This window comes from Cuculus canorus, chromosome 5 (assembly GCF_017976375.1).
Source record: "Cuculus canorus isolate bCucCan1 chromosome 5, bCucCan1.pri, whole genome shotgun sequence".
NCBI classification, from domain to species: domain Eukaryota; kingdom Metazoa; phylum Chordata; class Aves; order Cuculiformes; family Cuculidae; genus Cuculus; species Cuculus canorus.
In genome coordinates, this window is record NC_071405.1 from 51,007,898 (window position 1) to 51,035,664 (window position 27,767).

Sequence of the window (27,767 nt, forward strand, 5' to 3'; positions counted from 1 at the left end):
TGCTGCAGAAGTATGTTTCAGTAGCTGAGGCTTATGCTTTAAGATGGACTTGTGTCAAAGCTTCCCCCAGGCCCTGAATGGATGCTGGTGAGTCTCTTGGATCCAGCCTTTAAGACTATTTAGTCTGTGCATTCAAACAACAAAGGGGACGCCTAGTCCCCTTGGGAGGCTGCCTCGGAGCTACCTGAGCACGGTGACTCTGGGTGTGTGCTTGTTTCCGTGCTAGCCCAGGAGTGACATCTCTTTCGCGTTCATCTGGCAGGAGACCAAGATTCCCGAGAGAGAGCAAGGCTTTGTGCCTTGGAGGGCTCTGCTTGCTCTTCTCTGGAGGAGCAGCTGACATCCTGGGTCTTGGCCAAGAATTAGTACCATTGCCTCAATGATAGTCAGCTCTGTGGTTTGAGAAGCACTGGTGGGACTGGCTGCATATATTTAAAGATTGAACTGCTAAAGCAGTGCCACTCACCGTATCCAGGACTGTCACAGACACTAACTGGGAGTAGGATGGACATACAGGGAACACAGGCATCTCCTGTTCAGGTACAGAAGTGGCCTTGTCCCCTTAAATAACTAATATTGTCCACTTCTGTGCACATCATGGCCTGCATGTTTTTCCGAGATAGCCTGCAAAGCACGCAGAGGAGAGGCAGGGCAGAGAAACCTGTGGCTCGGGCTGGTGGGAAGGGTAGCAGTGAAGAGCACTTATCAAAGATAAGATGCTTCCTGGGAAAGAGCTGGATGCAAGAGTGCATCTGCTTGTTCATTCTAGGCAGAGACCAGCAACCTCAAGCTGCATTTCTTTCCCCCTTGTGCCTGTGGAACGGGTATATAAGCTTTATTAATTCCCCTTGCTGTGCCTGCAGTCCTGGCAAGCTTCAACTGGGACAGGATTTGCACTGGGGCTGCCAGACCTGTTGCCAACATGCAAACCTGTGATGGGTGGGGAAGTGCAGCCTGATTTTTAGCTACTGCTCCTCCGCTGCCTCCATCCTGCTGCAGAGACCCTTACAAGTAGCCCTGTTTGCTCAGCCCCTAACCTATGGGTGCTGCCTGCCCGCTCTACCAGCTGGCCCTACCCCTGGGGTTGCTGCAATGGGCCTGGGGGCAACCCCAGGCGGCACCTCCTTGCACTGGGGGGCAGACCCCAGACACCCCCTTGCATTGGGGGACAGACCTCAGGCACCCCTTGCACTGAGGGCTCTGGCGCTGCTTCGACCACCTGCGGCACATCTGTCTGGGGGGGAGGGGGTGCTGCCTCCAGCTGCGAGCACAGCTGGGGGGTGGAGGCGATTCAGCTGCGGGCACACCTGCCCCGCGGATGTCGCCCCAGTTGCGGCTGCACCTGTCCCGCAGCTGCGGTGGGAAGGAGCCCCGGGCTGCGCCCCCCGCCCCCGGCAGCAGGTATGGCCCTCCCCGAGCATCCCCCTCCCTCCTTCCCTCCCTCCCGCCCGCCCTCCGCCTGCATGGAGAGAGCCACAGAATGGCGGAGCGAGAGAAAGGAGCTGCATCCCCGCCTGCCTCCTCCCCCTTCCTGGGGCTGCACCTCGCTTCGCCCCCCAATTTCAGGTACTGGCTGCCCCTGCCCCGCATCCCTTCGCCCCCCACATCCCTTTGCCCCCCCTGCTCCACCCATCCCTCCAGGCACCACTGACCCCCCCCGCATCCATCATCCCCATCACTGCTTCATCCTCCCCGCATGTCGACCCTCACCCCATGGACCATTGCAACTTCCACCAGCCCCACGTCCCTCTCCAACCCCACCCCACCCCCCTACCTGCCTCGTCTCCTCTTCCAACACCTCCTCCTCACAAAAAAAAAAAAATGTTTCATCTTTTTCCCCACCCCCAGGAAAGCGGTTTTCTAGCCCTTTCCTAGAAATCCCCGGTGCTCCCTCTTCCTTCTCACCCCAAGCGCGATGGTGGGAGAGTGCCAGGATTGATCCTCTTGGTGATACCAAGTGCTCCCATCGATTTGGGATGGAGGGGGCTGTCTCTCCTCTGAAACCCAGAGGGGCTGCTCAGCGGGACTTCCCATGGCAGAGGGCAGGCCAGGGATGGCCAGAGGGGCAAGGGTTTTGGAGCCTGTGGAATGAAGATGCTTTGGGTGGGTAAAGGAGCTGTGCCACTGCCTGGTGTCGCTTGCCATCCAGGGGAGGCTCAGCGCTTCTGGTGGCTGTGCCATCGTCAGCCATTGCTCTCCGCTCGCTTCTAGCACCCAGGGGTGCTGCGGTGGAGCTGGCTGTGAACGGGGGATCAGTATCGGCTGCTTTGTGTGGTGAGATTTTGGGGAGGATGCAGAGGGTGCTGGTCTATGTGTGCAGCTCTGGCTGGCCTCAGCCCCTTGGGAACCTGTGAGGAAGCAGGCAGGTGCCGTCAAGCTATGGTGGTGATGGGGCAAACGCACCCTGAAGGGCTTCTCTGCTCAAAGAGCCCCTTTGCCAAGCAGCTCTGGGGCTTCAGCAGCCGCCTCCTATTGCAGCACTGCCTGCAAGAGCTGCTGGGAGCTGTTGCAACATGGCTGGGTAAACCCTGCAAATCGAGAGATTAAATGCTGCCTCTGGAAATGTCCACCATGGAGAAGGGGCTTGGCTGCAGAGCTGGGGGCCAGAGGCTGAGCTGCCAAAGGAGCTCTGGGCCCATGAGAGAGATGGGCTCATCACCCAGCGCTGTCCTGGATGCAAGGGCTGTCCCCTGGGCACCGTCCTGCCAACAACAACGCCCTGAGAGGAAGGAAGAGGTGCTTCTTCTTGCTGTGCCTTTGGAAAGGAGCCCAGCACTTTGGCAGCTTGTGCTGGGGAAGAACCGACCTCCTTTAGAAGAGGGCATGCAGCTGTGCAGAGATCTGGGGAGTTGGGATAGCAGTGCGAGATCTTCACCTAGCACCAAGCTCGGGGTGTGAGATATGAAGTGGAAGGAGAGGCTGGTGATGTCCCTGAGCACGGGGCAGAGTCTTGCAGACTAGAGGTGATGCTGTGGTAGAGAGGCAGCATGTGAGGAGGGAACCCTGCTCGTGCAGCGTTTGTGAGCTGGGTTACATGGCACAGCTTGGGTTGTGCCTGTCCCAGGTCCTGTGTCCCCACAGCAGGAGCTCAGGAGGGGACATCCCCCACAGCCAAGCTGGAACCAGCAACAACGAGCATGGCTCAGGGTGGGGCCTCAGCCCACAGCTGGTGGCAAGGTTCTAGGTGAGCCCTGTCATCTGCCCCAGCTTTGCTGTGTGCAAGGTAAAGTGTTTCACATTTCTGCCCTCTAGTACATTCCCCTGCTCTTCCAGCTCCGAGTGGCAACATGCCAGCACAAGCGTTAGGCGATTGGTTGGCTTGAATGGAGAGAGGAGTTGGTCCTGGCTAGCAAGCGGCATGACAGGCTGGGGTCTGAAGCTCTGAAGAGGGCAGGGATGATGGTTTGGCAGGTCCTCATTGACAGTGATGGCTTGGTGTTGTCTGAGAGGAGATGAGAGGAGAATGGTGGTGATATGAGCCCTCCTTTTGCCAGGAGGACCTCCAGAGGTGAATGCTCACCACAACAAGAACAATAGCGTTTTACCAGACAGCAATAAAAAAAGTTCTCACTCAGCCTCCCTGTTGTCCTTAAGCCTCTCAAAGCCTCATGGCTGCGGCTGCACCCCACTGTGGCTCCTTAGCATCTCTCCTAGGACATGGTGTTGCAGCTCTTCACCCTGCCAAGAAGCTCTGCTAGTGCTTCAAGCCAGCCTTTGCTGTGAGGGGCTCTCTGGGGCCACTCCAGGGGTGGGTGTCTCTTTGCCCAGTGTGAGAGACAGAGAGGGCTGGCAACAACTGGGGTACAGCTGGGTGCAGGGCCCCACGGCACTCACTGTGCTGCCTGCTTCTCTTCCCCCAGGAGCGTAGCTCTGCTGCAGCTGGGACCTGGGAGGTCAGTGACTGATCTCTTCTGGTTCCCCCCATCTGCCTAGCTCCCGTGGCAGGAAGGTTCCTAGGGAAGGCAGCCCTTAGAGAGTTATTTGCATGGGTCAGGAGAGAGGGGGAAGCTCCTTTCTTCAGGGAGTCCTGTGGGAAATCACAGCCCTTCCTTGTGCCATTACTGGGGCCTCAGGAGGGTAGGAGGTCTCCAGGGGAAGGCGACCCCCTCCATCTCCTCAGGAAGTTCAAGGAAGCACCTTCAGGCTGAGGCAAAAATCAATCTGAACACTACTGCTTGTTTTATGTGTCTGATACCCTCATCTGGAGCTGTCAGAGGAGCCCATTTGGAGGCAATGAGCTGGGGCTGGGGCTACCTGTTGGAGTGAGGCTACCTGTCTTCTTGTGGGCGTGGCATAAGGGCTGTCTTCTTCTGATGGAGAGAGAGAGGTGCCTTCTCAGTTCAAATAGAAGAGTATCTGTGGCTTATGTGATGAAAGAAAAAGCCTAGGGCCAGCCAAATGTAGAATAGTACTATATTTCTCACTGACATTGGTTACACGACTTCCGCACAGCACTGCCTGGGAGCAGAGTGTCAGACTATGGCCCAGGCAACGGGGCTTGTTGGAGCCCCCAGCTCTATCAGGCCATGTTGCCCTGGCCAAGTCCCCATGTGGGAAATCCTGTGCAGAGGCAGCGGACAGGGGAGGCGATGTTGAAAAATCTCTTTTTCCCTGGCAGGGGATAGAGCAGAGGGAGCAGACAGGCTTGATTTATAAGGCTGTTACTGGGACTGTGATCGTACTGTTCCTGCTAAGGGCAGGTAACAACTGCCTCTGCTTATGCATCCACGTGTGCTCGCTCACTTGCAGTTTCCAAGTGTCCCAAGTTTATTAGTTCTCATGCATTCAGCAGGGCTGCCAGCCTGTGGGTGACTCTTGGCATGTCCTTCAGGGGAGCGCCTGTAACCTCTGCAGAAGCACAGCTCACCCACCCTAGTGGCCATGGGGCAACCTCCCATGTACCTGTGATGCTATGGTGCCCGCCTACAGTGGCACACACGGGACCTGTGCCTCCACTGCTGCCACTGGTGAGGGAAGCTGTGTAAGTCCAGTTTGGACTTTTACTACCAACAATGGAGCTGAGGAAAGTCAGAGCTATTTAATTTTACTGGTATTTTTAGACTTTGAGAAGCCAGAGAGAAAGGCAGGGGTGTTTAAAGCACAGAGAGTGGGGGAGATGATGGAAAGCCTTTCTTGTATCTCCTAGGAAGTCCCGAAGCATCCATGTGAGAGAAGAAAAGGGTGAGAATAACATGGAGATAGAGATTTCTTTATTCATTGCATTAAGCAAGGATGTTTCAAGCAGACAAGGTGCCTCTGGCCAGAGCTGCCAGGGAAGATGGAGCCCTGGATACCGTTATAGGGGACCTGACAGACAATAAACACACTGTCCTGAGAAACATTTGCTGGTGGTGTGGCACCGGTGAGTGAGAGCCAATGACAGGTTAGCTCAGTGGAGTGCTCCAGGCCACCTAGTGAGCTGGACTTCTGTGCATGTCAGCAACTGTGACCTGACCAGGGGCAAATGTGCATCCCAAGGAGCTGACAGTGCCCATCAAGCTGCTGGGAGGCATACCCATCATTCACAGCCCCTGGGCTGGTGGGGGCAAGGAGACTTCTCAAGGTGGATGCCAGCTTCAGAGCAGGAGGGCAGTGCTGCAGAGCAGTGTGCGTGCAGCTAATGGGGAGAGGGATGCCCTGTCCTTGTCTCATAATCAGGGTATGTCTTTCCCAGATATTCTTTGGCTCCATCCCGATGCAGCAAGGAATGAATGGCTCTGTGGAGACTCAGGATCTGTGGCATGCTGGCAAGAGGCAAATGGTTCTGAGATACATGAGGGTGATGGAGGATCATCTGAGGCCACTATGCCAAGTGTTTGTCCACCCAGCAGTCCTTTCTGGGAAAGACCCCTGTTTCCTTCAGCAACAGAAGAGGGGTGGGAGCTGGCAGAGCATCTCACCAAGTATTTCTCTGGCCTTTAACAAGGGTTAGAGATCAGGGAAGATCAGGGATGGCCCTGATCCACTCCTAAGGCAGGAGTGGAGCTGAGGGTTAGCTGGGGGGCAGATGGGGAAGGAGCAACACTCCCAGCTGTGTGCTGACTGGGTTTGCCCCTTTGCAAAAGTGCTCCTCTTGCTTCCTTCCACTTGGGAAATGTAGCCGGACATGATGCTGGTCCTGCTGTGCTGGAAACACTCTGGCCTTTGCCTCAGTGAGCCAACCCAGCTCTGCTTGGTAAGAAGCTGGACAAATACTCCTGTCTCCCTCAGGATGGGGATCCTGTCACAGTGGTGGGGCAGAGCCCCTTGTCCCTGGCTCAGCCAGCGAGGCTGCAAGGAAGAGGCCAGGTGGCATGGGTGTCCATGCAGGGGTAAGCAGATGCCCTGTGCCCCCTGCAGGTGCTGGGGAGCAGGCACCCGAGCAGGAGCAGGAGCCGGGCTGGCTGGCTGGCTGGCAGGCAGAGGCAGCCAGCATCCCCGGCAGAGTGCAGGGACTTGGCACTGGCTCAGCTGGGGAGGTTATTTTTTTTTTATTTTTTTTTCCCCTCCAGGACAGCTGATTCCATCTATTTTTAATGAGCTTCCCCAGGTTGCGCAGTGAGGAGACACAGCAGCACTGGCAGCCACAGACTGCGCCGGGGCAGGCAGAGGGGCAGCGGGCACACAGGGCTCAGCTGTCATCTTCCTCCCTCCTGCTCGCCCCAGGCCTGGGGGTCTTCCTTGGGGTGGGAGCGTGTCCCCCAGGGAAGGGAGGTCCTCCTCAATGCAGCTGCCCTTGAAAATGGAGTCGAGCACCGAGGAGGAAAGCTGGCTGGAAGATCAGTGGGAGAAATGGTAGGGGACTGGCTGGGCCTTGGGGACGGGGGGGCTGTCCTTGCGGGCATGCGGGGGAGGAGGGGCAGCCCCTTACACCTGGGCACGTCGCCTTTCTCCGTGACTGATGGCTGCAGGACAGGAGCAAACTTGGCATGCAGTCGAGCCCAAAGTTTTTCCAGCTACGCAGAAGCTGTGTGGCAGCCAGGTGCAAGAACACCAAAGGTGGATGTCCACATCCTGCCGCCCACCAGCATCTGCAGGCAGGGCCAGTGCTGGATGCCTGTGCATCATCTTCCAGTCCCTGAGACCACAGGCAGGGCTGCCTGTCCCTATCCTGGAGCAGAGAGCCCATTCCTGCTCTGACAGAGCTGAGGAGCCCCTGCCAGCTCTGTTAAGACAGAGTTGTGCCTCTTGCTGAGACCCCCTTGGTGCCTGCTGCTCTTCTGCGCCATGGTGGGTGGAGGCACCAAGCATTAGCAGCTGATGGTGTCCCACCCTGTCGACCCGTGTAACCGGAGAAGAAATCGATTTCTGCTTTGAAGGCTTGTTATGAGCATCCTGATCTGTGTTCACTCTCTTCTGTGGGCAGCAGGAGGAGATGGGCAAGGGGGGGGTCAAACACCCTACCCTGGGCTGAAGGTTGCGCCTGTGCCTCCCGCAATGCATCTGATGAGGGTTGTCTTCACGCCAGGGAGACCCACGGCTGGTGGGGTCCTTGGAAACATAGAGGGGGGTTACCGCTTTCCTTGCAGGCTTCTCCTTCTCCACTGCTGTCACTCAGGGCCAGGACAAGGGAGGTGTTGCCCCTTCATGGCACTAGCTTCCACTGCAAGGGGGGAGCCCTACAGTGTGTGAGCAATGCTTAAAGCAAGGGTGGGAGTTCTGCAAGTTCTGCAGGTCACAAAATACCCTTCTTCTTCTTTCCTTGCTGGCAAGGGCTCAGCATGGTTCTTCCCGAGCATCTACCAGCCCAAGGAGCTAGGAGTAAATGGAAATAGCAACATGCAAAGTAGTGCCCATGTCCGCTCCAGACAAAACTAGAGTGACTAGAGTTCGTTGGCAGAGGACTTTTGAGCCAGGGTCTTTTGTTTGCGCCCCTCATGCCCCCCAGTCATGAGTAAGTGAGAGGAGCATTGCGGTACCACCATGGAGAAATGTTTACATGCACAGAAGCCAGGAGCACCTTGCTGTCCCTCTGGGGACACAAGCAAGCACGCGAGGAGCCCTTTCATCAGCATGTTTCCAGCATTGAAAGGGTATCTCTGTAAACTTTTCAAGAGGGTGTAATGAGTCTGCAACACTGACAGCCATAAGGGACCCCTGAGACCACGTAGGAGGGCTCAGCAGGGCAGGCTCAGCAGCACCGATGGCCACAGGGATGCCCGTAGTCAGCCTGGGCAGTAGTGATTTTGGCGCAGAGGGAAATTGCTGTCCTGTCTTACTGCAGGCATCAGGGCTGGGACGTCCCTCCCAGCCACAGCTCAGGGGCTGGTTGTGCCATGGCCAGCAGGTTTGTGGTGCTTGCAAGGTCCGTGGGTCTTGATATAGTGACCTGTCCCAGCAGGTCCATCCTCTAGCTGTGCCCTTTGAGAATGCCCAGCCCTTCCTCTCCCTGTAACCCTGTCCTTTTCCCTGCTGCGCGGTTGTGCCCTGCTGGGACAATAAGAGCCTCCCTAGGATGATGGAAGCTGAATGACCTGGTAGCACCTGGCTGTGCTATCTGTCTTATCCTTCCCTAAACTGCACATCCCTGCTGGCTTTGGTCAGGCAGGGGCTGGTTTGGGTCATGGTTCTCCTGCCTCCCCATAGCTGTGGGCTGTGCCAAGCCCAGTGGGGTTAGACCCATGCCGTCTGGAATGAGCCACCTTCCCAGGTCTCTCCCAGTAAAGACTGAGAGAGCCTCCCCAGGGGTGGGCAGTGCTGCTCCCTGCCCACAGGCAGCACACTGCCCTGCACACTCCTACCCACCACCTATACAGTGGGTGACCACCCCATCTCCACTCCCTCCAGGCTCACCCACGACATCAGCCTCGAGGAATTTGAGGATGAAGACCTTTCTGAGATCACCGATGAGTGTGGAATCAGCCTACACTGCAAGGAGAGCCTGGCCACTCGAGTAAGTGTGATAGGGACAGGGAGGGGTACGGGGACAGGCAGAGTGTTCCAGTGGGGCTGGCAGGGCTAGCAGTTCCTGTGCAGGGCCATGAGATCCCCAGGCCAGTGATGCTTCTTTAATGTACCCATTGCCATGACCCAATCTCTGCTCTGCAGTGCCCTCTCATCATCATGACACAGTGCAAACCTTTTCTGACCCAGCCAAACCTAGGAGACAAAAACGCATCTCAAACCAGTGCCTTTTGGTCCCCACTGTGCTGGAAGGTTTTGAGTTTGTTCTTCAGGGATGAGCCTAAGGGTTTGCGTGCAACTGAGAGCATGCCCCTATTTGAGCGGGATGGCCAGCAAGTGTCTTGAACCTGATGGGCATCCTTGGGAGGCAAGGACACGTGCAAGATATCAACAAAGCTTCCTCACAGACTGTTCCTTCTGCTTCCACATGTGTCCCTGAGCCTGGAGGTGCAGCTGAGCTGGCACGGTGAGGCCTCTCATCTGCTCAGCTGAGGTGTTCCTTCTGGCTTTCTTGTTGCCTTTAGCAAGAGTTGTCCTCAGGCATATAAGAGGTGGGAGAGCTGAAGGATAGAGGGTGGTGAAACAGGGATGGAGGAGGTGGCTCTGACCAAGCAAGCTGCAGATGCTGCAGGTGGGTCTCCCATTCACCTTAAGCACCCTGGGGAATGTTATGGAGACCCCAACAGGGTTCACACCACTGTTTGAACTGCCCAAGAAGGCCATGGGGGCAGAAAGATGGAGATAAACTAGTTATTACACTGGATTTGGAAATATACAGGAATTCTATACCAGTGTGTTTAATGCTAAAGGGATACAAATGCTTGAAGAGCAGCCAAATGGTTTGAGAATCGTTTCATCCCTCAGGAGAAATATTTTCTCTGCAAAACTGGTGAAGGCCCAGCAAGAAGGGGAAAGGCAGAGGAATTTGTAGCAGGTTTAAAATTAGAAAGTGAATTTGTGGTGTTGGGAATCCCTTGTTGACGGCAGGAGGGTACAGGCAGACCTCATCCCTTGGAGGTGAAGGTGTCCTGCTGTGCTGCCTGGTCTAATTCAGGACCTTCCCAGCAGAAATTTGGCTGCTCCCAAATGAGAGATGGCGCGAGCTGCTGCTGCATATCCTTGCTCTTGCTGCAGGCTCCTGCTGTTCCAGCAAATTATAGTCAGGGAAGGACAAGGAGAGCCTGGACTCGTGGACTGTGTGCACTGAAGGGAGGAGGGATAACATTAGAGGCAACACCAAAGGCAGACCTGGTACAGGATGTCCATGAGGGGACAGCCACAGGGAGGGCAGGGCACTGGGAAGACCTTCCAGCCTGGAATAGTTGAGGCAGGCAGGGACTGTGGGTGCACTGCTGGATGCTTTGCATTAGCTGTCCAGTTCTCTGCTGCTGATAGCACTACGGGGCCCTTAGGACGGGAGTTCTTTTTTCCTATAGACTGCCAGCTCTTGGCTGAGGTTTGGCAGGGACGGTAAGTGTTAGAGGCGTGGAGGTATGCAGCTCACTGCTGCAGCTGTTCCTTGAGGATAAGGAAAAATAGAATCATAGAGTCATAGAATAATTTGGGTTGGAAGAGACCTTAAAGGTCATCCATTTCTGAGCCCCTGCAATGGGCAGGGACACCTCCCACTAGACCAGGCTGCCCCAGGCCCCATCCAACCTGGCCTTGAGTACCTCCAGGCATGGGGCAGCCACAACTTCCCTGGGCAACCTATTCCAGTGCCTCACCACCCTCACCATGAAGAATTTCCTCCTTATGTCTAGTCTAAATCTGCCCCTCAGCAATTTATAGCTGTTCCCTCTAGTCTTGTCACTACGAGCCTTTGTAAGAAGTCCCTCCCAAGCTTTCACATAGGCCCCCTTCAGGTACTCAAGGTTGCTTTAAGGTCTCCTAGGAGCTTTCTCTTCTCCAGGCTGAGCAACCCCAAACTGTCCTTTGTCTCAGTCTGTCCTTTGGTAGGCACTCCAGCTCTCTGATCATCCTTGTAGCTCACCTCTGGACCTATCTGGACTGTTTTGCCTATCTAAAAGAGTTTACTGAGGGTTTTCTGCTTCCCTTCACTGCAATGCTGAGGGCTCAACACCTTCCCCAGAGACAACTTGGAACTACTTTGCACAAATGCCTGGGTGCACTGAAAGTCTGCTTGGATAGAAGGGGGATGCGAGGCTGCCCTTGGGGAAGCAATTAGCTATTCATAAACACAGCAAAGGAAGAAGCCTTCCACGCTCAGAAAAAATGCCTGCTAAAAATGTGTCCAAATGGTTTATATGGGATGCAGAGGATTGCCTGAGGAGCAGAACCGAAAGAGGTGACAGGAGCGGCAGTGATAACAGCTTTTCAATCCCAGACATTGAAGGCGAGAGCCAGGGAGCTTTCCAACCTGATTGCCATCCAGAGTGAGCTCAGGGCAACGAGGTTGCAGGATCTGCATGATGGAAGCAGCCAGGCCCAGAGGGAGCAGCTTGGCTGGGTCTGCGCACAGCGCAGGGGCCAGCAAATCAGTAATGACCTAGGGCCGGCATCAGCCAGCTAATTGCATCATGTGGGGACAGCTGGCTCGGCATATCAGCCTGACTCCTTGGCTGGGTCTGGGGCGGCCTTCGTATAGTCATAGAATCACCAGAGTGGAAAGGACCTCCAGGATCATCGAGTCCAACCATTCCTATCAACCACTAAACCATGTCCCTGAGCACCTCATCTACCCATCTTTTAAATACCTCCAGGGATGGGACTCACTCATCTCCCTGGGCAGCTTCTGCCAGTGCCCGATGACCCTTTCTGTGGATTTTTTTTTTCTCATATCCAGTCTGATACCTTTCAGGTAGTTGTAGAGAGCAATAAGGTCTCCCCTCAGCCTCCTCTTCTCCAGGCTAAACAGCCCCAGTTCCCTCAGCCACTCCTCATAAGACTTGTTCTCCAGCCCCTTCACCAGCTTCGTTGCTCTTCTCTGGACACACTCCAGAGCCTCAACATCCTTCTTGTGGTGAGGGGCCCAGAACTGAACACAGTATTTGAGGTGCGGCCTCACCAGTGCTGAGTACAGGGTCAGAATAACCTCCCTGGACCTGCTGGTCATGCCATTTCTGATACAAGCCAAGATGCCGTTGGCCTTCTTCGTCACCTGGGCACACTGCTGGCTTATGTTTAGTCGGGTGTCAACCAACACCCTCAGATCCTTCTCCTCCAGACAACTTTCCAGCCACTCTTCCCCCAGTCTGTAGCACTGCACAGCGTTGTTGTGCCCCAAGTGCAGGACCCAGCATTTGGCCTTGTTAGACCTCATGCCATTGGTCTCAGCCCAGCAGTCCAGCCTTGTGCTGATTTTCTGTCCATAGTGAGCTGCTGATGGTGCAAAGCACCTGTGTTGCTTGAATGGAAGGTTGGCCCGGTTGCCCCCTCAGTGCCAGGCAGCTGGCAAAAGCCTGGTGATGGAGTGAGGGATGTGGGGAGAGATCAAGCTGCCAGCTCACAGAATCATGCTGGAGCAGAGAGCGATGGAGAACAGGAAAATAGAGGCTCTGGGGGGCATCCAACTGCTTTGAACTTCCTGATTAGGTGGCAAGTCTCCAGAGAGATGGGCAGGTGCAGTACTCGCCCTGGTGGTAAGCAGGAAGGCACTGGGACAGAATGAGGGGACAAACACTGCTGGAGGGCTGGGAAGGCGACTGCTGGATGGGAACAGATGTTGAGGTTGACAAGTCAGGGCAGAGCCACTTGGCAACAAAACCCTGTGCAGGAGTGGGTGGCTGGTGTGGAGATCAACCCCAAAACAGACGTAGAGTTTGGGGTTTTTTTTTCAGTCCTGGAAAAATAAAGATGACTTCATCATCAGCTATTTTAGCAGCTCGCCAGAAATAGTGGCTTAGACACACAGAAACTGCAAGCATAGACTGATGTTTATGCAAGGGGGAACTATGAAACATCCCTTAATTTCAACAAGAATGAAAACCTGGAGCAAAGTGAGGGCTAGGCTGAGGAGAGGGCTCAGCAGAGGAGCAGAGCTGTGTTTAGGGCTGTTTAAGGCTGCTTCTACCAGATAGGTGGCACGACGAGGGAGGCCACCCCACCTTGCAGCTGGCTCCAGCCGGGCAATTGGGCACACTGAGGATGGTTGCAATAGAAGAATCAGGCCTTTGCTTCACATTTGGCCTCAGTTTGGTGGCTTGGAAATCTGGGATGATCGTCCCTGGTTTCAGTGTGATGGATCACAGCAAACAACCAAGCTGCATATAATAAAGGTTCGGTGCTTCATTTATATTCCAGGAGCTGTGGAAAATGGTCAATGCAGGAGTGAAAAAAAAAAAAAAAAGAAAAAAATAAATACCTGTCTTGGAAATACCTGTGAGCATGAGAACAAGTGCCCAAAGGAGAAGAGTCGATAGAGGGCTGTGCTGAGCCTTCGTGGTCTGCGTGAAAAGGCCTGAACCAGCCATGAAGATACAGATAGATGGAGGAAAGAAGCAAAACACTTTGGTTTTGCAGCGTAATAGGACTGCTGGAAATGCTGGTCTTGATGTTCAGTGTCACTAATCCAGTGTGCTGCTGGCAGCAGCCTCCCCTGGATGGCAGCGGGAGCCACTGCAAAGGGAAGCAGCTGCAATGAGCCTGCCAGCCTGCTGCTCTGGGGACTGGCGGGGAGGGGAGCCGGCTGCATGGGCTGGGAACAAACTACAGCAGCAAAGTGGCTGCTTACTCCAGGCACCTTTTCAAAGGCTGTCCCGTGAAGCTCCCTCCCTGATCCATCTCCAGATATGGCTGCGCCAGGCTGGGGGCAGAGAGGCTTCTCCTGGTGCCTTGAAGCTGAGAGCAAAGTAGTCACAGCTGGGTGGCAGCGAGAGAAGACACAATTGTCCCCTTCGCTTGGTGGGTCCTCTTTGCTTCTCCACGCTGTTAAAATGCTTTTCCCAGCTGAAGGTTCTGTCAATCCTCTTTCACCAGGGAAAGGTGCAGGCATGAGGGAGGCAGGGAAGAGCCTTTCAGCTGCTCAGACATAATGGTTAAGGACCAGGATCACTCAAGCAACATCTTGCGTATCACCCCATTCCCCTTGCAAGAGCCTTTCATTCCTGGAGAAGCAAGCAGCATCCATGCCTTCCCAGGGCTGACAGCAGCTCCCACACAGTCGGCTCCCCTGGCTAGACAGGTGCTCCCAGCACCTCACAATTGCAGCAGGGCTTGAGCTGCTTCAGCTTCCCTGGGGCCAATGGACCATGACATCAGGACTATCAGAGACTGGTTGCTGGACACTGAGACTTCTTGCACTATGCGGGTGGGAGGTAGCAGCACCAGGAGCTTACCAGCATCGTGGCCATCCCAGGGACAGAACTGTAATGGAAGTGTGATCCTCCCTGTGACTGCATCAGGGCCCAGGTATGCATCTTGTGTACATCCCAGTGCAGGATTTGGGCACTGGCATTGCTCTCCCACATGCCCTAATCTCTCCCACAGGTTGCAGGGACTTTGGAAAGTTGCCTCACTGTCATGTCTGCGCTGAGACATTAACATGCTTGGGCTGGCCTTAGGTTACATGAACTTATTCCTAGAGAGCTCCTGAGGCAGCTTGTTCTGGTGTGGCAGCATCTCTCCAATGAGAAAAGCTTCCCTGTCCCACTCAGATGGTGAGGTGATCTGTTGCTGTGTGGGTTCAAAATCACTTGGCCATTAATAAGTACCTGCGCTGGTTGTAGCTTCCTCCTAACACCTGGAATGATGTATCCCTCCTAGAGTGCTTTTTTTTTTTTTTTTTTTTTAAGACAGGTACTGTTTTGCTTTTCTGCATCTTTCCGACTTTCCCTCCTCTGTGAATTTACAGCCACAGGATTATGGAGGCAGTATCATTAGCAGCCTAGGTTGAATATAACCAGCTGACTCGAGCACACCTACATTAGCTAGGTACAATCTGTTTAGCTGGCATTTCCTCCCAGTTGTTTTCCTTTGCTTCTGCTTCCTTGTTAAAATCCGTATGATTTGCCGCAGAAACACAGAACTTGTTTTATGAAGGCTGACATTAAAAATAAGGGAGTTAAATGTTTAAAGCCTTGAGAGGATGGGTTTTGGTGGCCAGCGCTCCTCCAGGTGCTCCCCCCTTGCTTGCTAGGACTGCAGTAGGGGCACTGGGGTGAAATGGCTCCTATGAGAGAGGTCGCACTGTGCCTGCAGCAGGCAGAGCCCTGCCTGTGTTGGCTTTAGTCAACAGGAGCTGGTAGGAGCAAGAGCTCTTGGAGAGGCTGCAAGAGCTGCTGGGGCTGTTGCGTCTCCCACAGCTCAAGGGTCATCCTCTTTGCAGCCAGAGGCACAGACAGCATCAGCTGCAAAAAAACACCTTTCTCCATTTCGGCCCACTGACAAGCTTTCCTGTCACCACAAACAGCTGATGACATGGAGAATTCACCTTGCTAATGCCATGTTGCAGGCTTTCATAGTATCGTAGTATAGTTAGAGTTGGAAGGGACCTTAAAGATCATCTAGTTCCACCTCCCTGACATGGGCAGGGACATCCCACTAGATCAGGCTGCCCAAGGCCCCATCCAACCTGGCCTTGAACACTTCCAGGGATGGGACATCCACAACCTCTCTGGGCAACCTGTGCCAGTGTCTTGCCACTCTCATGGTCCTTCCTAATGTCTATTCTAAATCTGCCCCTCTCCAGCTTATAGCCATTCCCCCGGTCCTATCCCTGCAAGCCTTTACGAGTAGCCCCTCTCCAGCTTTCCTGTAGGCCCCCTTCAGGTCCTGAAAGGTCCCTATAAGACCTCTCAGCCTTCTCTTCTCCAGGCTGAACAAGCCCAACTCTTTCAGCCTCTCAACTCTCAGCCTGTCCTTGTAGGGAAGGTGCTCCTGCCCTCTGATCATCTTTGTAGCCCTCTGGACCCGTTCCAACAGCTCCATATCCTTCTTACGTTGAGGATTCCAGAACTGGACACAGTACTCCACATGAGGTCTCACAAGAGAGGAATAGAGGGGCAGAATCACTTCCCTTGCCCTGCTGGCCACGCTTCTTTTGATGCAGCCCAGATTACGGTTGGCCTTCTGGGCTGCGAGTGCACATTGCCTTCTCATGTCGAGCTTCTCATTGACCAGCACCCTGAAGTCCTTCTCTGCAGGGCTGCTCTCAAGCACGTCATCCCCCATCATGTACTGAAAACAGGGATTGCCCTGACCCAGGTGCAGGACCTTACTCTTGGCCTTGTTGAACCTCATGGGGTTCTTGCAGGCCCGCTTCTCCAATCTGTCCGGGTCCCTCTGAATGACATCCTGTCCTTCCGGTGTGGCAACTGCACCACTCAGCTTGGTGTCATCCTCAAACTTGCTGAGGGTGCACTCAATCTCACTGTCAATATCATTGATAAAGATATTAAACAGCACCAGTCCCAGTACAGACCCCTGAGGGACACCACTTGTCACGGATCTCCATCTGGACTTTGAGCCATTGGCCACTACTCTCGGAATATGACCATCCAACCAGTTTTTTTATCCACCTTACTGTCCACCCAGCAAATCCATATCTCTCTGATTTAGAGAGAAGGATGTTGTGTGGGACTGTGTCAGAGCCTTTATTGCTGGCTGCAACCACCTATGCATGTGCAAGCTTCAGTTACTGTAAGGAAGGTGGCTCGTGGAAGGAACTGCTGACCTTTAAACACCTGCAGCTGTGGGGGACATCAGGGCCTCTTTGCCCAGCAACGCAGCCATAAGGGCATTTTCTCCTCACAGCCCAAGATGCGAGGACAAAGAGTAGCGATGCACCTGGCCAGAGCACAGCCAGCACCAGCAGGTGACTGGGAAGCGAATGCCAGGCTGCTGGCTCATTGAGCATCCCTTCTGCATGGCTTCACATCCTGATATGTGCAAATGCAAGGTTTGTGAGAAAAGGCTTGTTCATCCTCAGGATAAGGAGGCTAAGGGGGATGTATCTGCTGTTCCTGGCTATCTAATGGGCATTACAGGGAAGAGGGAGCCTGGGTTCTGTCAGAGGTATGAAAATTTCAACCCCATAGAGAGAAAAAGTAGTAGTAGCACAGCACTGGCACCCATACCCAATGTGGCAGTGAGTTTTCCATCCATAAGAATACTCAGGTGTGACGGGCAAGACCCTGAGTGACGTGCTCTGGGCAGGGGTTGGACCAGACCTCCAGCCAAAATGATCGTATGCTTGTGTGAGTCCCAGTAGCTAGGACAGGAACCAGGACAGGGCCTGATCTGCCTTGGGAAGGAAGAATCATAGGACGGCCCAGGCTGGAAGGGACCTTGAAAGATCAGCTGGTCCAACCTTTGGTGAAAATTGGAGCCTAGGTGAGATTACGTAGCACCCTGTCCATTTGCAACTTGAAAACCTTTGATGGGAAGGGGAGCCTAGATGAGATTATCATATCATCATAGAATAGTTTGGGTTGGAAGGGACCTTAAAGGTCACCCAGTTCCAACCCCCCTGCCATGGGCAGGGACACCTCCCACTAGACCAGGCTGCCCACGGCCCCATCCAACCTAGCCTTGAATACCTCCAGGGATGGGGCATCCACAACTTCCCTGGGCAGCCTGTTCCAGTGCCTCACCACCCTCATCATTAAGATGTGGGTTGGAACTAGATGATCTCTAAGGTCCCTTCCAACCCAAACTATTCTGTGATTCTATGAAGAATTTCCTATCTAGTACTCTGTCCATTTGCATCTTGGAAACCTCCAGCAGCGGGCACTCTACCACATCCCTGGAAAGGTTGTTCCAGCGAATGATTGTTCTCACTGTAAAAAAACCGCCCTTGTTATGCCGACATGAAACCTGGGTGCGCACCTTCGCGCAGTAGCTATGTGTGCACTTGTCAGGAACGGGGGCAGCGAGCAGGGAGGGATGCTCGGGGAGCGAGGAGGATGCTCGGGGAGCAGGGAGGATGCGCGGGGCTCCCCAGCCTCGGCAATAGCATCCCTGCCGCTTTAAAAGGAAGGGACCTGCTGGTGCGATGCCGCTGCCCGGCCCCCCCCGCCTCGTTGGCCCCGGCGGGAGGCGGTGGCTGCCGGCGCTCCCTCCCTCGCCTGATCGCGGCCGCTAATCCCGGCAGGGCCATGTAAGCCGGCCCGGCGGCGGCGGCGCCCGGGCGGCGGGCGGCGGCGAGGCCAGCCGGCTGCAGGCGGAGATGCTACAGCTCGACCTCATCGACGCGGCGGGGGAGGCGCCGGCCGAGGAGCAGACGGCGCCCGAGCCCCTGCAGAAGGAGCCCCCGGCAGGGACCACCGATGTCTACAGACCGAAGCGACCCACAACGCTCAACCTCTTCCCGCAGGTGCCTCGGAGCCAGGTGAGGCCGGGGGCGAGGAGGAGGGATGCTCCGGCCGCCGAGGGCCTTTTGTCACGGAGGGAGGAAGGGATGGATGGATGGATGGAGGGAGGGAGGGAGGGAGGCGGGGATGGGTGGGTGGATGGAGAGAGGCTGGAGAGGTGACGGGGAGAGGTTTCACGGCTCGTCCTCGCGGTGCCCGGGGTGCCTGTGCCCCCGCTCCGCTCTCCCGGCTGGGGGGGGATGTGCCTGTGCCCCCCCCCCCCCACCCCCGCATCCCCGGCTGTGGGGACGTGCGTGTGTGTGTGTCCTTTTCCCCCGCATCCCCGGCGGGGTGGGGGGGAGGTGTGTCCCCTGTCCTCGGCATCCCCGGGGGAAGCGGGCCCGTGGAGACAGGGAGAAAGCAAACGACACGTGATGTGCCAAATGCATAAATGAGCCATCTCGGGACAGGACATCCCCCATGGGGCTGGTGACCCGGGGCCAGCACTGCTGGCCAACAGCTGGCTGGGCTGCAGCCCCGGGCAGGATGCGAGCTCCAGGGGCCAGGGGGAGTCAGCAGCTGCCAGTCCAGATCAGTGGCATCCTGCCAAAGACGGATTAATGTCAGCACCTCGTGCAAAATTTGAGAGGCTGAACGACAAGACCCAAAATGGTGGCCAGGAGGACGAGGGACTTCTGTTGTCTTGCTTGTGCTCAGATTTTGCACGAGGTTTTGGATGGTTTTCCCCAGGACTGCCCATCCTGTGCAGCTATGAAGTTGCTGTTGTACCTGGGGCAGGTGGTGTTTTGGTTTCCTGCACGCTGGTGGTGGCCAGAGTCCCTTTACCTCATCTTCCCTGCAAACTTCATGAGCCCATGCAAGGTGCATGACGAGCAGGGCGGTTTTTGCTACTCTCCTGCGTTCAGCCATGCCTTCTGCCAAGTAGGAGGATTTTCATTTTGGTGACATTTAGCTGAGGAGCATGAAGCGAAAGGCAGGTGAACCTGGGGGTGACAGATGGGGAGTAGTCGGAGCTGGGAGTCACCAGCCCAGCACCAGCAGCTGATGCCAGCTCTCTGCCTGAGGCTACGATGGGAGGAGGAAGGCACAGAGCCAGGATGGGCGCCTGCAGGGCAGCTGGCACCGGGGACAAAGGCAGTAGAGCTTGGGGAGGCGGGGAAGCTCCACCAAGCATAATGGACAAGGGGACAGTGGCGGCCTTGTCCCACCCTGTGCAGGGACCCTAAGAAGCATGTGGCAGCCACATCCAGCTGTGGGGACAGGAGACAGCGGGGGCCCCCCCTCCCAGGCTGCCCGTCCCAACCAGTGTCTGAGGGTGGCAGCAAGCCTACAGAAAGGGTGTGAGGGGAGGGGTGTCCATCGACTGCGGGCTGGAAAGGGGGAGATGGTGGTCCTGTTGCAAGGAGGTGGTGGAGTCTGTGGGGCTCTGCTGGGAGCGATGGATATGACCCAAACTGAGGACACTGGGAATGGAAGGTCAGGGGCTTTTCTGCAACTGGCAGTGGGAGCTCAAAGCCAACAGGGATGGGTGCACAGGTCTGGGGCATAGCTGACCAGGAAGGGCAGTGCTGTCAGTGGCGTCTTGTGAGAGGCAGGAGAAGTGCCAGAGGCAGACTGGCTTTGAGGTGCATGTTCTGGGTGCCTGTCTCTAGCCAATGCAGTTTTTCCTTGCCCAGGTGTGGTGCCCCAAGGAGAGGGCAGAGTATAGGGCATCCCTTGGGGATCAGCCTGGGAGATCTGCCTCTGTGTGTGCCAGACACCCCTGCACTTTCATGGCCTGCCCAGCTCCCCACTCCTGCAGATGGTCAGAGGAGGGACCGCTCTTTTGAATGCCCAACCCACGGGCTGCCCTCCCGTGCCTCCAGCCTCCTTGTGCTGAGCAGGGCATGCATGGGCAAGGCACCATCCCACTCTCTGCTCCAGCTTCTCCCTGCAGGGCAAGGGGCTGGCTTGGTAATGTCTTGGTTGGTGCTGGGTTCTCTGTGAATCGTTCCAGGTAGGTGGCCTGGAATGAGAGGAACATCCAGGAACATTCCCATCTTCCCATGAGGGGAAGAAACAACTGCTGGGACTGGCTAGGTTCATCCTCTAAGACCTTCTGAATGCCTCTCCACCCTGGCTGGGTGTTACAGACCCCAGAGCACCCTGGCCCTGTGGGATGGGTGGGCTCTGTGGGCTCTGCCTGCTGTGTTGCTGCCTCCTGTCCTGCTTGGGGCAGCCGGGCTGTCTCGTGTGCTGGTCCCGTGGCACTTTGCACGCAGACACTGTCGCTGCAGCAGCTCGCTGGCCCGCATCCCAGCCTATCGTGTCCCTGGGAAAGGCAAGTGCGGAGGCACCGTTATTTGCCTTGGCACAGGAGGGGTTTGTGAAGGCCCTGCTGGGAGGTCGCCAAAGCCCTGTGGCAGGGATCTCTCCCCTCCCCACGTGGAAGCAGGGGTCTGACAGCAGTGGTTCAGCAGTGTGTGACTTGGTGGAACTTCAGGGCAAAGGGTTGCATCCTGTTGTTGGGGAAGCAAAGCAAAGCAAGGATGGGGCAGATCCTGTGTTGCTGGTAGTAGCTGCAGGCTGGTGATAAGGCCATAAGAAAATCAGAAGAGTCCCAGTGGGGCGTAGTACTTGAGCAAAAATTAATGGCATGGAAAATGCCACTACTGCATCTTGGGAAGAAACACCTGGTACCCCACCAGAGGGGCTGGGGCTGGATGACCAGGGAGAACTTGAGGGTGGAGGAGAGGATGGGGACCAGGGCTGGGGCTGCAGCAGGCCAGGTGTCACACCCTGCTGAGGTGACAGGGAGGACTTCTCTGCCGTCTGTGGGAGGGCCCTTATTAGAGGGGACTTGGTGGTCTTTGGACGTGTGTGGCTGGCCACCCAGGGCTAGGCAGGGCACAGCACACACAGAAACTCACCTGAGCTTGGGTGACCTGATCCTGCCTTCTGTCTCCAGCTGATCGGGGTTGATGTCTCCTAGTGTGTATGTGTATGTGCATGTATAGGTTTGTATCCATACATACGTGTGTGTGTGTGTGTGTGAGAGAGAGAGAGAGTATATATATCCTTATATTCATCCAGTATGGATGATTGCAGTAGCAGGCATTAGTCTATCCAGTAGCTGGCTCCCAGCTGGGCAGCAGCACATCCACTGGCCCTTGTGACTTCCCTTGTTTAATAACTGCATGTGGTTTGAAGGTAGGCAGGGCCAGAGGGATTGGAGCAAAGCACGTCCACCCAGCCCAAGTGGGCTCCAGACATGCTCAGGTCTGGATTTTTTGACTTGGTACTGTCTAGCCATGGGCTCCTGCAACTGAGTCTCCCCAGGGTGGATGAGTGCAGCCATCCAGGCCAGGCTGTCTGCCTTCCACTGACTCCTTGCCTGCTCTGCTTTGCCCGCTGCACCAGCTCTCGCAGCAGCAGCATGGCGAGATGTGGGGCTGGTGAAGGGAGGGGTCCCTGAACACCACATGTGAGGAGGAAGCCAAGTGAGGTGCTGTGGACCTAGGGAGGGGTGGGTGCCGCTGTTTTGCCACATGCTGTTTACTGTTTAGGCTACAAGGAGCCTTTGTTCTTTCCCTCAGGACACTCTGAATAATAACTCTCTGGGAAAAAAGCACAGTTGGCAGGAACGGGTGTCCCGGTCGTCATCCCCTCTGAAAACGGGTGAGTTCTTGGGCTGTTGGCCAGAGGCAGCTCCTTGTACCATTTCATGGCTCTGAGGAGCCTGGGACAAGTGGTGCCAGAGCAGGAGGTTGGGGAAAATAGCCCACGTGGATAGTGTAGATTGCGTGTCCATTTGAGTCTGGGTGGCATCAGGGACCATCGACTTCTGTGGGGCTGTCAATGGTGTTCTCCTCTCCCTCTAGGTGAGCAGACTCCTCCCCATGACCACGTTTGCCTGAGTGATGAGGTCAATCACCAAAACAGCACAACCTCCACCAAAGACCGGGGCACATCCACGGAGAGCCCGTGTCGGCGCACAGCAGCCACTCAGATGGCACCGGCCTGCGTTGCCTCGTCCCGGCCACCTGAGAAGCACCAGGCCACCAGCCGACCCCCACCACATGGTGCCAGCATTGTGGTGGTCACAACAAGGGGCCCTGAGGCCCACCGGGACCGCATCCGATACCAGACAGACGTAAGGCTGGAGGCCACAGAGGAGATCTACTTGACACCTGTGCAGAAGAACTCGGACCCCCTGGAGACAGACAAGCCATTCCTGTCTCAGTCCAGTGAAAACCGCATGTCCATCAGCTCTGACATCGACACCTCTGGCTATTCGGCCCTGGTGGGAAAAACCAACCCCTCTATCAGTGAGGAGGATGAGGTGCTGGACTATATGTCCTCCCCTGACAAGATGAACCTGCCCAGGGCCTCCTGCGGTGGTGGGAATAGTGGCTCCCGGCCAGGGCATAACCTTCAGAGATCCTCAGTGAGTTCAGACACCAGCGCCCTCTCCTACGACTCGGTCAAATACACACTGGTGGTGGATGAGAACGTGCAGCTGGAGCTGGTCAGCCTCAAGCAGTGCTACTCAGGCTACAGTGATGAGAGCGACTCAGCCACTGTCTATGACAACTGTGTCTCCTCACCTTATGAGTCAGCCATTGGTGAGGAGTATGAGGAGGATGCACTGAAGCGTGACTCGGTTTGCCTCTCCGAGGACTCCACCCCTGAGGCAGACATCCACTTCTCCAAGAAGTTCCTCAATGTCTTCATGAGTGGCCGGGCGCGCTCCTCCAGTGAGTGCTGGGCACCTGGGGGAGGTGGGCTGGTGTCTGCCTGCCCAGGCAGCCCTACCCATCCCTGGCACGCTCAGGAGATGGAAAGCCACTTGCAGCCACGAGCTCCAGCATTACTTACTGCAGCCTGTGGCTTTGCCCATGGTGGCCAGGGAGGCATGAGGAGGCTTGGGAAAGCCTTTTGAGCCGTAGATGGGGGTGGCTGCTCTTTTGACTAGCCCGAGGAATGGCTGTGCTGAGGGGAAGGCTAAGTGGTTTTGCAGGGGGACAGCATCCCTCCTGGAGTGCTACCCTCCAGGGTTGGTGGCATGCCACAGCAGTGCTGGTGACGCAGCTGTCACAGCTGCATGGATTGGCACAGGGAGGTCGTGGTCCCAGCAGGGACTGCTGGGCACCTGCAGCGGCTCTAGCTGTGCCTTCCACTCCTGTGGCACCACATGGTTTTGTCTCAGCTGAGCCATCCCCCAAGAGCCTCAGCAGCCTGCCCAGCCCACGTCCTTCCCTTGACTGTGGTGCTGACCCCTCAGTGCTGAGATGTCCCCCTCTGCCTTCATCCCCAGGTGCTGAGTCCTTCGGGTTGTTCTCCTGCATGATCAATGGGGAGGAGCAGGAGCAGACCCACCGCGCTGTCTTTAGGTGAGCTTGCAGGCACAAGCAGTGTCCCCAGCTTCTCACAGGGGAAAGCCAATGTTCGTCTCCCACCATGGTGGAGCCAGCCCAAGCCCCAGTGTTTCCAGCAAGGAAAGCCCTGGGCACCAAACAACTGCCTGTAGCTCATGCCCTGCCCAGGAGCAACATTTGCCCAGCCTGCTGCGGGAGTGGGACCTCTAGGGAGCCGTGTGGGTGGTGCAGTAGGGTATACCTTTGCCTTAGGTGCCAGGATGCTGCTGCGTTTTGTGCCTAAACCTGCTCTGATGTTCTATTTAGCATCTCGGGTCCCTGTGGCAAATTACACCTGGCAGCGCGTTTCATGCCTGGATCACTGAGGGGTTTTGTGTTGCCCCCCGCCCCAGCAGTGTGCTGATGGCAAGGCCGTTGGTGCTGCTGGCCATCCAGCTGCTAGTGTCTCTCTGCCTAGGTTTGTGCCTCGCCATGCGGATGAGCTGGAGCTGGAGGTTGATGATCCTTTGCTGGTGGAGGTGCAGGCAGAAGATTATTGGTATGAAGCTTACAACATGCGGACAGGCGACCGGGGCATTTTTCCTGCCTACTATGCTATTGAAGTCACCAAGGACCCAGACCATTTAACAGGTACCAAGCCTCTGCACACAGCCTGCTGATGTCTCCCATTGTGTGTGCACCTCCTCTCTGCTGAGCAGAGCCTGGTGCTGAGCAGAGGGATGGAGGGAGGACCATGCCAGGTACCTAGCAGGGAGTGATGGATAGTTTTTGGTGTGTTGCTGGGAGTTGGTAGCCAGTGCTGTAGGAAGCCTTCCCAGGGCAGGGAAGCGTGCAGGGATGGGAATAAGAAGAGGGGAGGTAGATCTCAGCCCACATTCCATCATCAGATATGATCCCTTGCCATCTGTTCTCTCTTCCAGCTCTGGCCAAGAGCAGTGACTGGGTGGACCAGTTTCGGGTGAAGTTCCTCGGCTCGGTGCAGGTTCCCTATCACAAGGGCAATGACGTGCTGTGCGCGGCCATGCAGAAGGTAGTGTCCCACCCCATCCCTGGAAGCAGGAGTGCCTGCTTCTCCTGGCAGCAGAGCAGAGGGTCGATGGGGAGGAAGAAGGCTGAGCCATCAACACTGTTCAGGAGTGCCAGGATTTTTCTGTCTTCTCCTCCCAGATTGCCACCACACGCCGCCTCACTGTGCACTTTAACCCACCCTCCAGCTGTGTTCTGGAGATCAGCGTGCGTGGGGTCAAGATTGCCGTGAAAGCTGATGACTCCAAGGAGCACAGCAAGGTAGTGCCCCACTCCCTATTCATCTTGTCCCTTCCCCAGCTGCTGGCTCGTGTCCCATATTTACTAAAGGTCATGTTTACATATGACAATGGAGGGTCTCTGCCCGTCTAAGAGTGTGAGAAACACCATCAGTGGGGTTGCAGGTCCACCATCAGGGTCCTGTGTACCTCGCAGGGTAACAACTTCAGAACATGCTACTGGCTGATGCCCTTGCAGCTGCTGTGCACATTGCTGCACTGGGATACTGTGAGCTGAGCCACACCAGTAATCTGTCAGCTGCTGCTAAACCTTTCTGCTGCTATTTTGAGGGGTGTCATCCAGATATCCCCTGTAATCTCTTTAGCTGGCTAGGGCAGGCTGCTGATTAGTGTTCTGCATAAGTAGCCGAGCAAAGCACAGTGAGATGCTGGGCAGAGGGAAGCGAGGCTTTGCAGCAAGCTATTGGGAAACCTCGCCTACGGCTGGGGCATAGGAACGGTTAATGGCTCGGAGTGCTGTGACAGAGCTGCGCTGGGGTTTCTGCCAGTCTTGCCTGTATGTAGAGGATGCCATCAGCTTAGTTGCTCTTTAGACTTATATAAGTTCTCATTTCCAGCTGGGACCCTTTGAACAATGAGGCTTGACTGATTAAGTTATCCATTCAGCTTTATCTGCTGGTATTTCTGAGAGCCTTTTCAGTCAGGGAGAAGGGCTGTGTGTTAGGTGAACAGCAGCACTGCACACACTCTGTGCGGAGTAGAGCCTAACCTAGGGCCTCCAGGGAAACCCTGTGGGAGCTGCTGGAGGTAGATGCAGCAGGGTGGGAACCAGCAGGGCTGCCTAGAAGAACACCCTGTGTGCGGCTGCTTGGGGCCACCCTGAAATTGCTGCTGGTAGCAGCCCAGGATCCTGCTCCAGACAGTTCCTTTCACTGCTCCATCGAAGTGCCTGTTTCCAAGGGCCAGAGAGCAGCTGCCCCACAGGGTGGTGGGAAGGAAAGCTTTGACAATTTCTCTCTCTCTCCCCCAGGTAAACAAGTGTAGCCATTTTTTCCAGCTGAAGAACATTTCCTTTTGTGGGTATCATCCAAAGAACAATAAGTAAGTAGTAAGGAGGTGTGGAGCGGCTCTCAATGCCAGCAGCTCAGATGGAGGGTTTGCTGCCTTCCCACTCCCTGGGGACAGCATGACTGGAGCTGGGGAGGGGAGGCTTTCTAGCACTGCTGAACTTAGGCCTCCCTTTCCCCTGTGAGCTCAGAGATGCAGCTTCATGCAAAAGAAGCCTTTAAATGGGAATTACATCCTACCTTTGGGCGTGGGCCATGGCAGCTGGTGGCCCCTGGGGTTGGAAGGGGTCCCAAACCCCTGTGCTCAATGATGGGTACATCTTGGGGGGGCTGGGGTACCTGTGCCTGCTTGTCTACTGGTCCAGTCACACCCACCGTCTCTGCCCTCAGGTATTTTGGGTTCATCACCAAGCACCCTGCTGACCACAGATTTGCCTGTCATGTCTTTGTCTCGGAGGAGTCCACGAAGCCACTGGCGGAGTCAGTAGGGTGAGTCCTGCCTGGGCAGAGAAGGCTTGCTCCTGAAGGGCAGGTGAAATGAGGAAGCCAGGCTGAATCCTACAATTCCGAATCCAGCCTGTGGGGCTTGGACCTGGCCCCAGGCTGGCACCTCTTCTCTCAAGTGAGGAGAGGCTTGGGGTGAAAGCCAGGGCTGACAGGGCTACAGGCAGCATATTCCTGACAGCATTGGAATGAGTCCCAGTGCAAGGCTTTGCAGGCAGATGGCTGAAAGTCATGCACTATGCAGGGGTTCAGAGCAAGGATGGAGACCCTGCAGTTCTGGTGGCAGCTCTAGGGGCTTAACACACGAGGAGCCAGGGCTGGAGGGCCAAACTGGCTGCAGGGTAGAGAGCGAGGGTGAGAAGGGAAGTGGGGCTCTAAGTGCCTCACGGGGAGGATGTTGCTCAGCTTTGCCTGGTCCTGTGTTGCAGGAGGGCTTTTCAGCAATTCTACAAGGAGTATGTGGAATACACGTGCCCCACGGAGGACATCTACCTGGAGTAGGGGCTGGAACAGGCATCTCCTGCACAGCCAGGGCTGCAGTCTTGCCCTTTCCCCGTGTCGTGCATGGACAAGAGCTGCTTTGAGCCTGAAGGAGGAGTGGGCCCTGGGCTGGGCTCCCCGGGGCATGGAGCACCACCTCTTTTCATGACTCCCCTTCCTCGGGCTGGGAGGGACGGGAGGGGGGAGGGCTGGACAAATTGTGTTTATTGTACAAAATACTTAGTTTATTCTATTGGAGAAGCATCCGCTGGGTGCCCTGCCGGTGAGCGGTGGAGGGGTGGACAGCAGCTTCAGGCTGGGGTAACAGCATCTCCTCCTTGTGACCATGGCCCAGCTTCCCGTCGCATCCCTCTGGGATGACTTTTAATGCAGTGGCAGAGTCAGACTCTCACAGTATGAAAACACAGCAACTACAGCAAACGACCCATATGCTGGCTCCTGCCTGGGAGATGGGCTTGCCTTGGGCAGGCATCAGCTCCCTGCTAAGCCCTGGGGATAAGGCTGCTGGGTAGGGAAAACAGTGGAAGCCCCACTATCTCCTGTGCAAGAGCCAGCACCAGCATGAGCTGAGATAGCTCACCCCTGCCTCTGCCTGATCCCTGACCCTCCCCTCTTCTATCTGTGCCCTAGGGAGAGAGAAAAATCCCCCCTATACCTCCCTGCAGTAACTATACCCTTGGGAGGGGAGACTTTCTCTGCCCCATCCTCCCTTCTCCCCCTGGCTGCAGGTGGCAGAGGCAGTGGCAGGGTTGGGCCACCCCAGGGCTGGGTGCTCGGCCCCTGCGCAGAGATGGGTCCCTGCCAGAAGCAAGGGCAGGGAAAGGGCTAAAGCCTGCAGGGAGCCATGCAAAGCACTGGGGAGGTAGAAGAGCCCTCCTGGTCCCTGCAGCCAGCGGTCTCTGTGCTTCAACTGGATCT

At 55.8% G+C, this 27,767-nt stretch overlaps 1 protein-coding gene across 2 annotated transcripts; it reads left to right on the forward strand.

The window, feature by feature from the left end:
- Positions 1-1,281: 1,281 nt before the first annotated feature.
- MAPK8IP1 (mitogen-activated protein kinase 8 interacting protein 1) lies at positions 1,282-27,761 on the forward strand. 2 transcript variants are annotated; one of them, XM_054068587.1, is made up of 12 exons: positions 1,282-1,401; positions 8,767-8,872; positions 17,936-18,172; positions 21,731-21,812; positions 22,016-22,891; positions 23,452-23,527; positions 23,970-24,142; positions 24,433-24,542; positions 24,680-24,799; positions 25,808-25,878; positions 26,235-26,333; positions 26,777-27,761. In XM_054068587.1, the coding sequence occupies exons 1-12, from the start codon at positions 1,319-1,321 to the stop codon at positions 26,847-26,849; spliced, it is 2,106 nt and encodes a 701-aa protein (XP_053924562.1). In that variant the 5' UTR covers positions 1,282-1,318; the 3' UTR covers positions 26,850-27,761. The 2 variants fall into 2 exon arrangements, with proteins under 2 accessions (XP_053924562.1, XP_053924561.1); XM_054068586.1 differs by lacking the exon at positions 1,282-1,401 and adding an exon at positions 1,452-1,566.
- Positions 27,762-27,767: the final 6 nt, after the last annotated feature.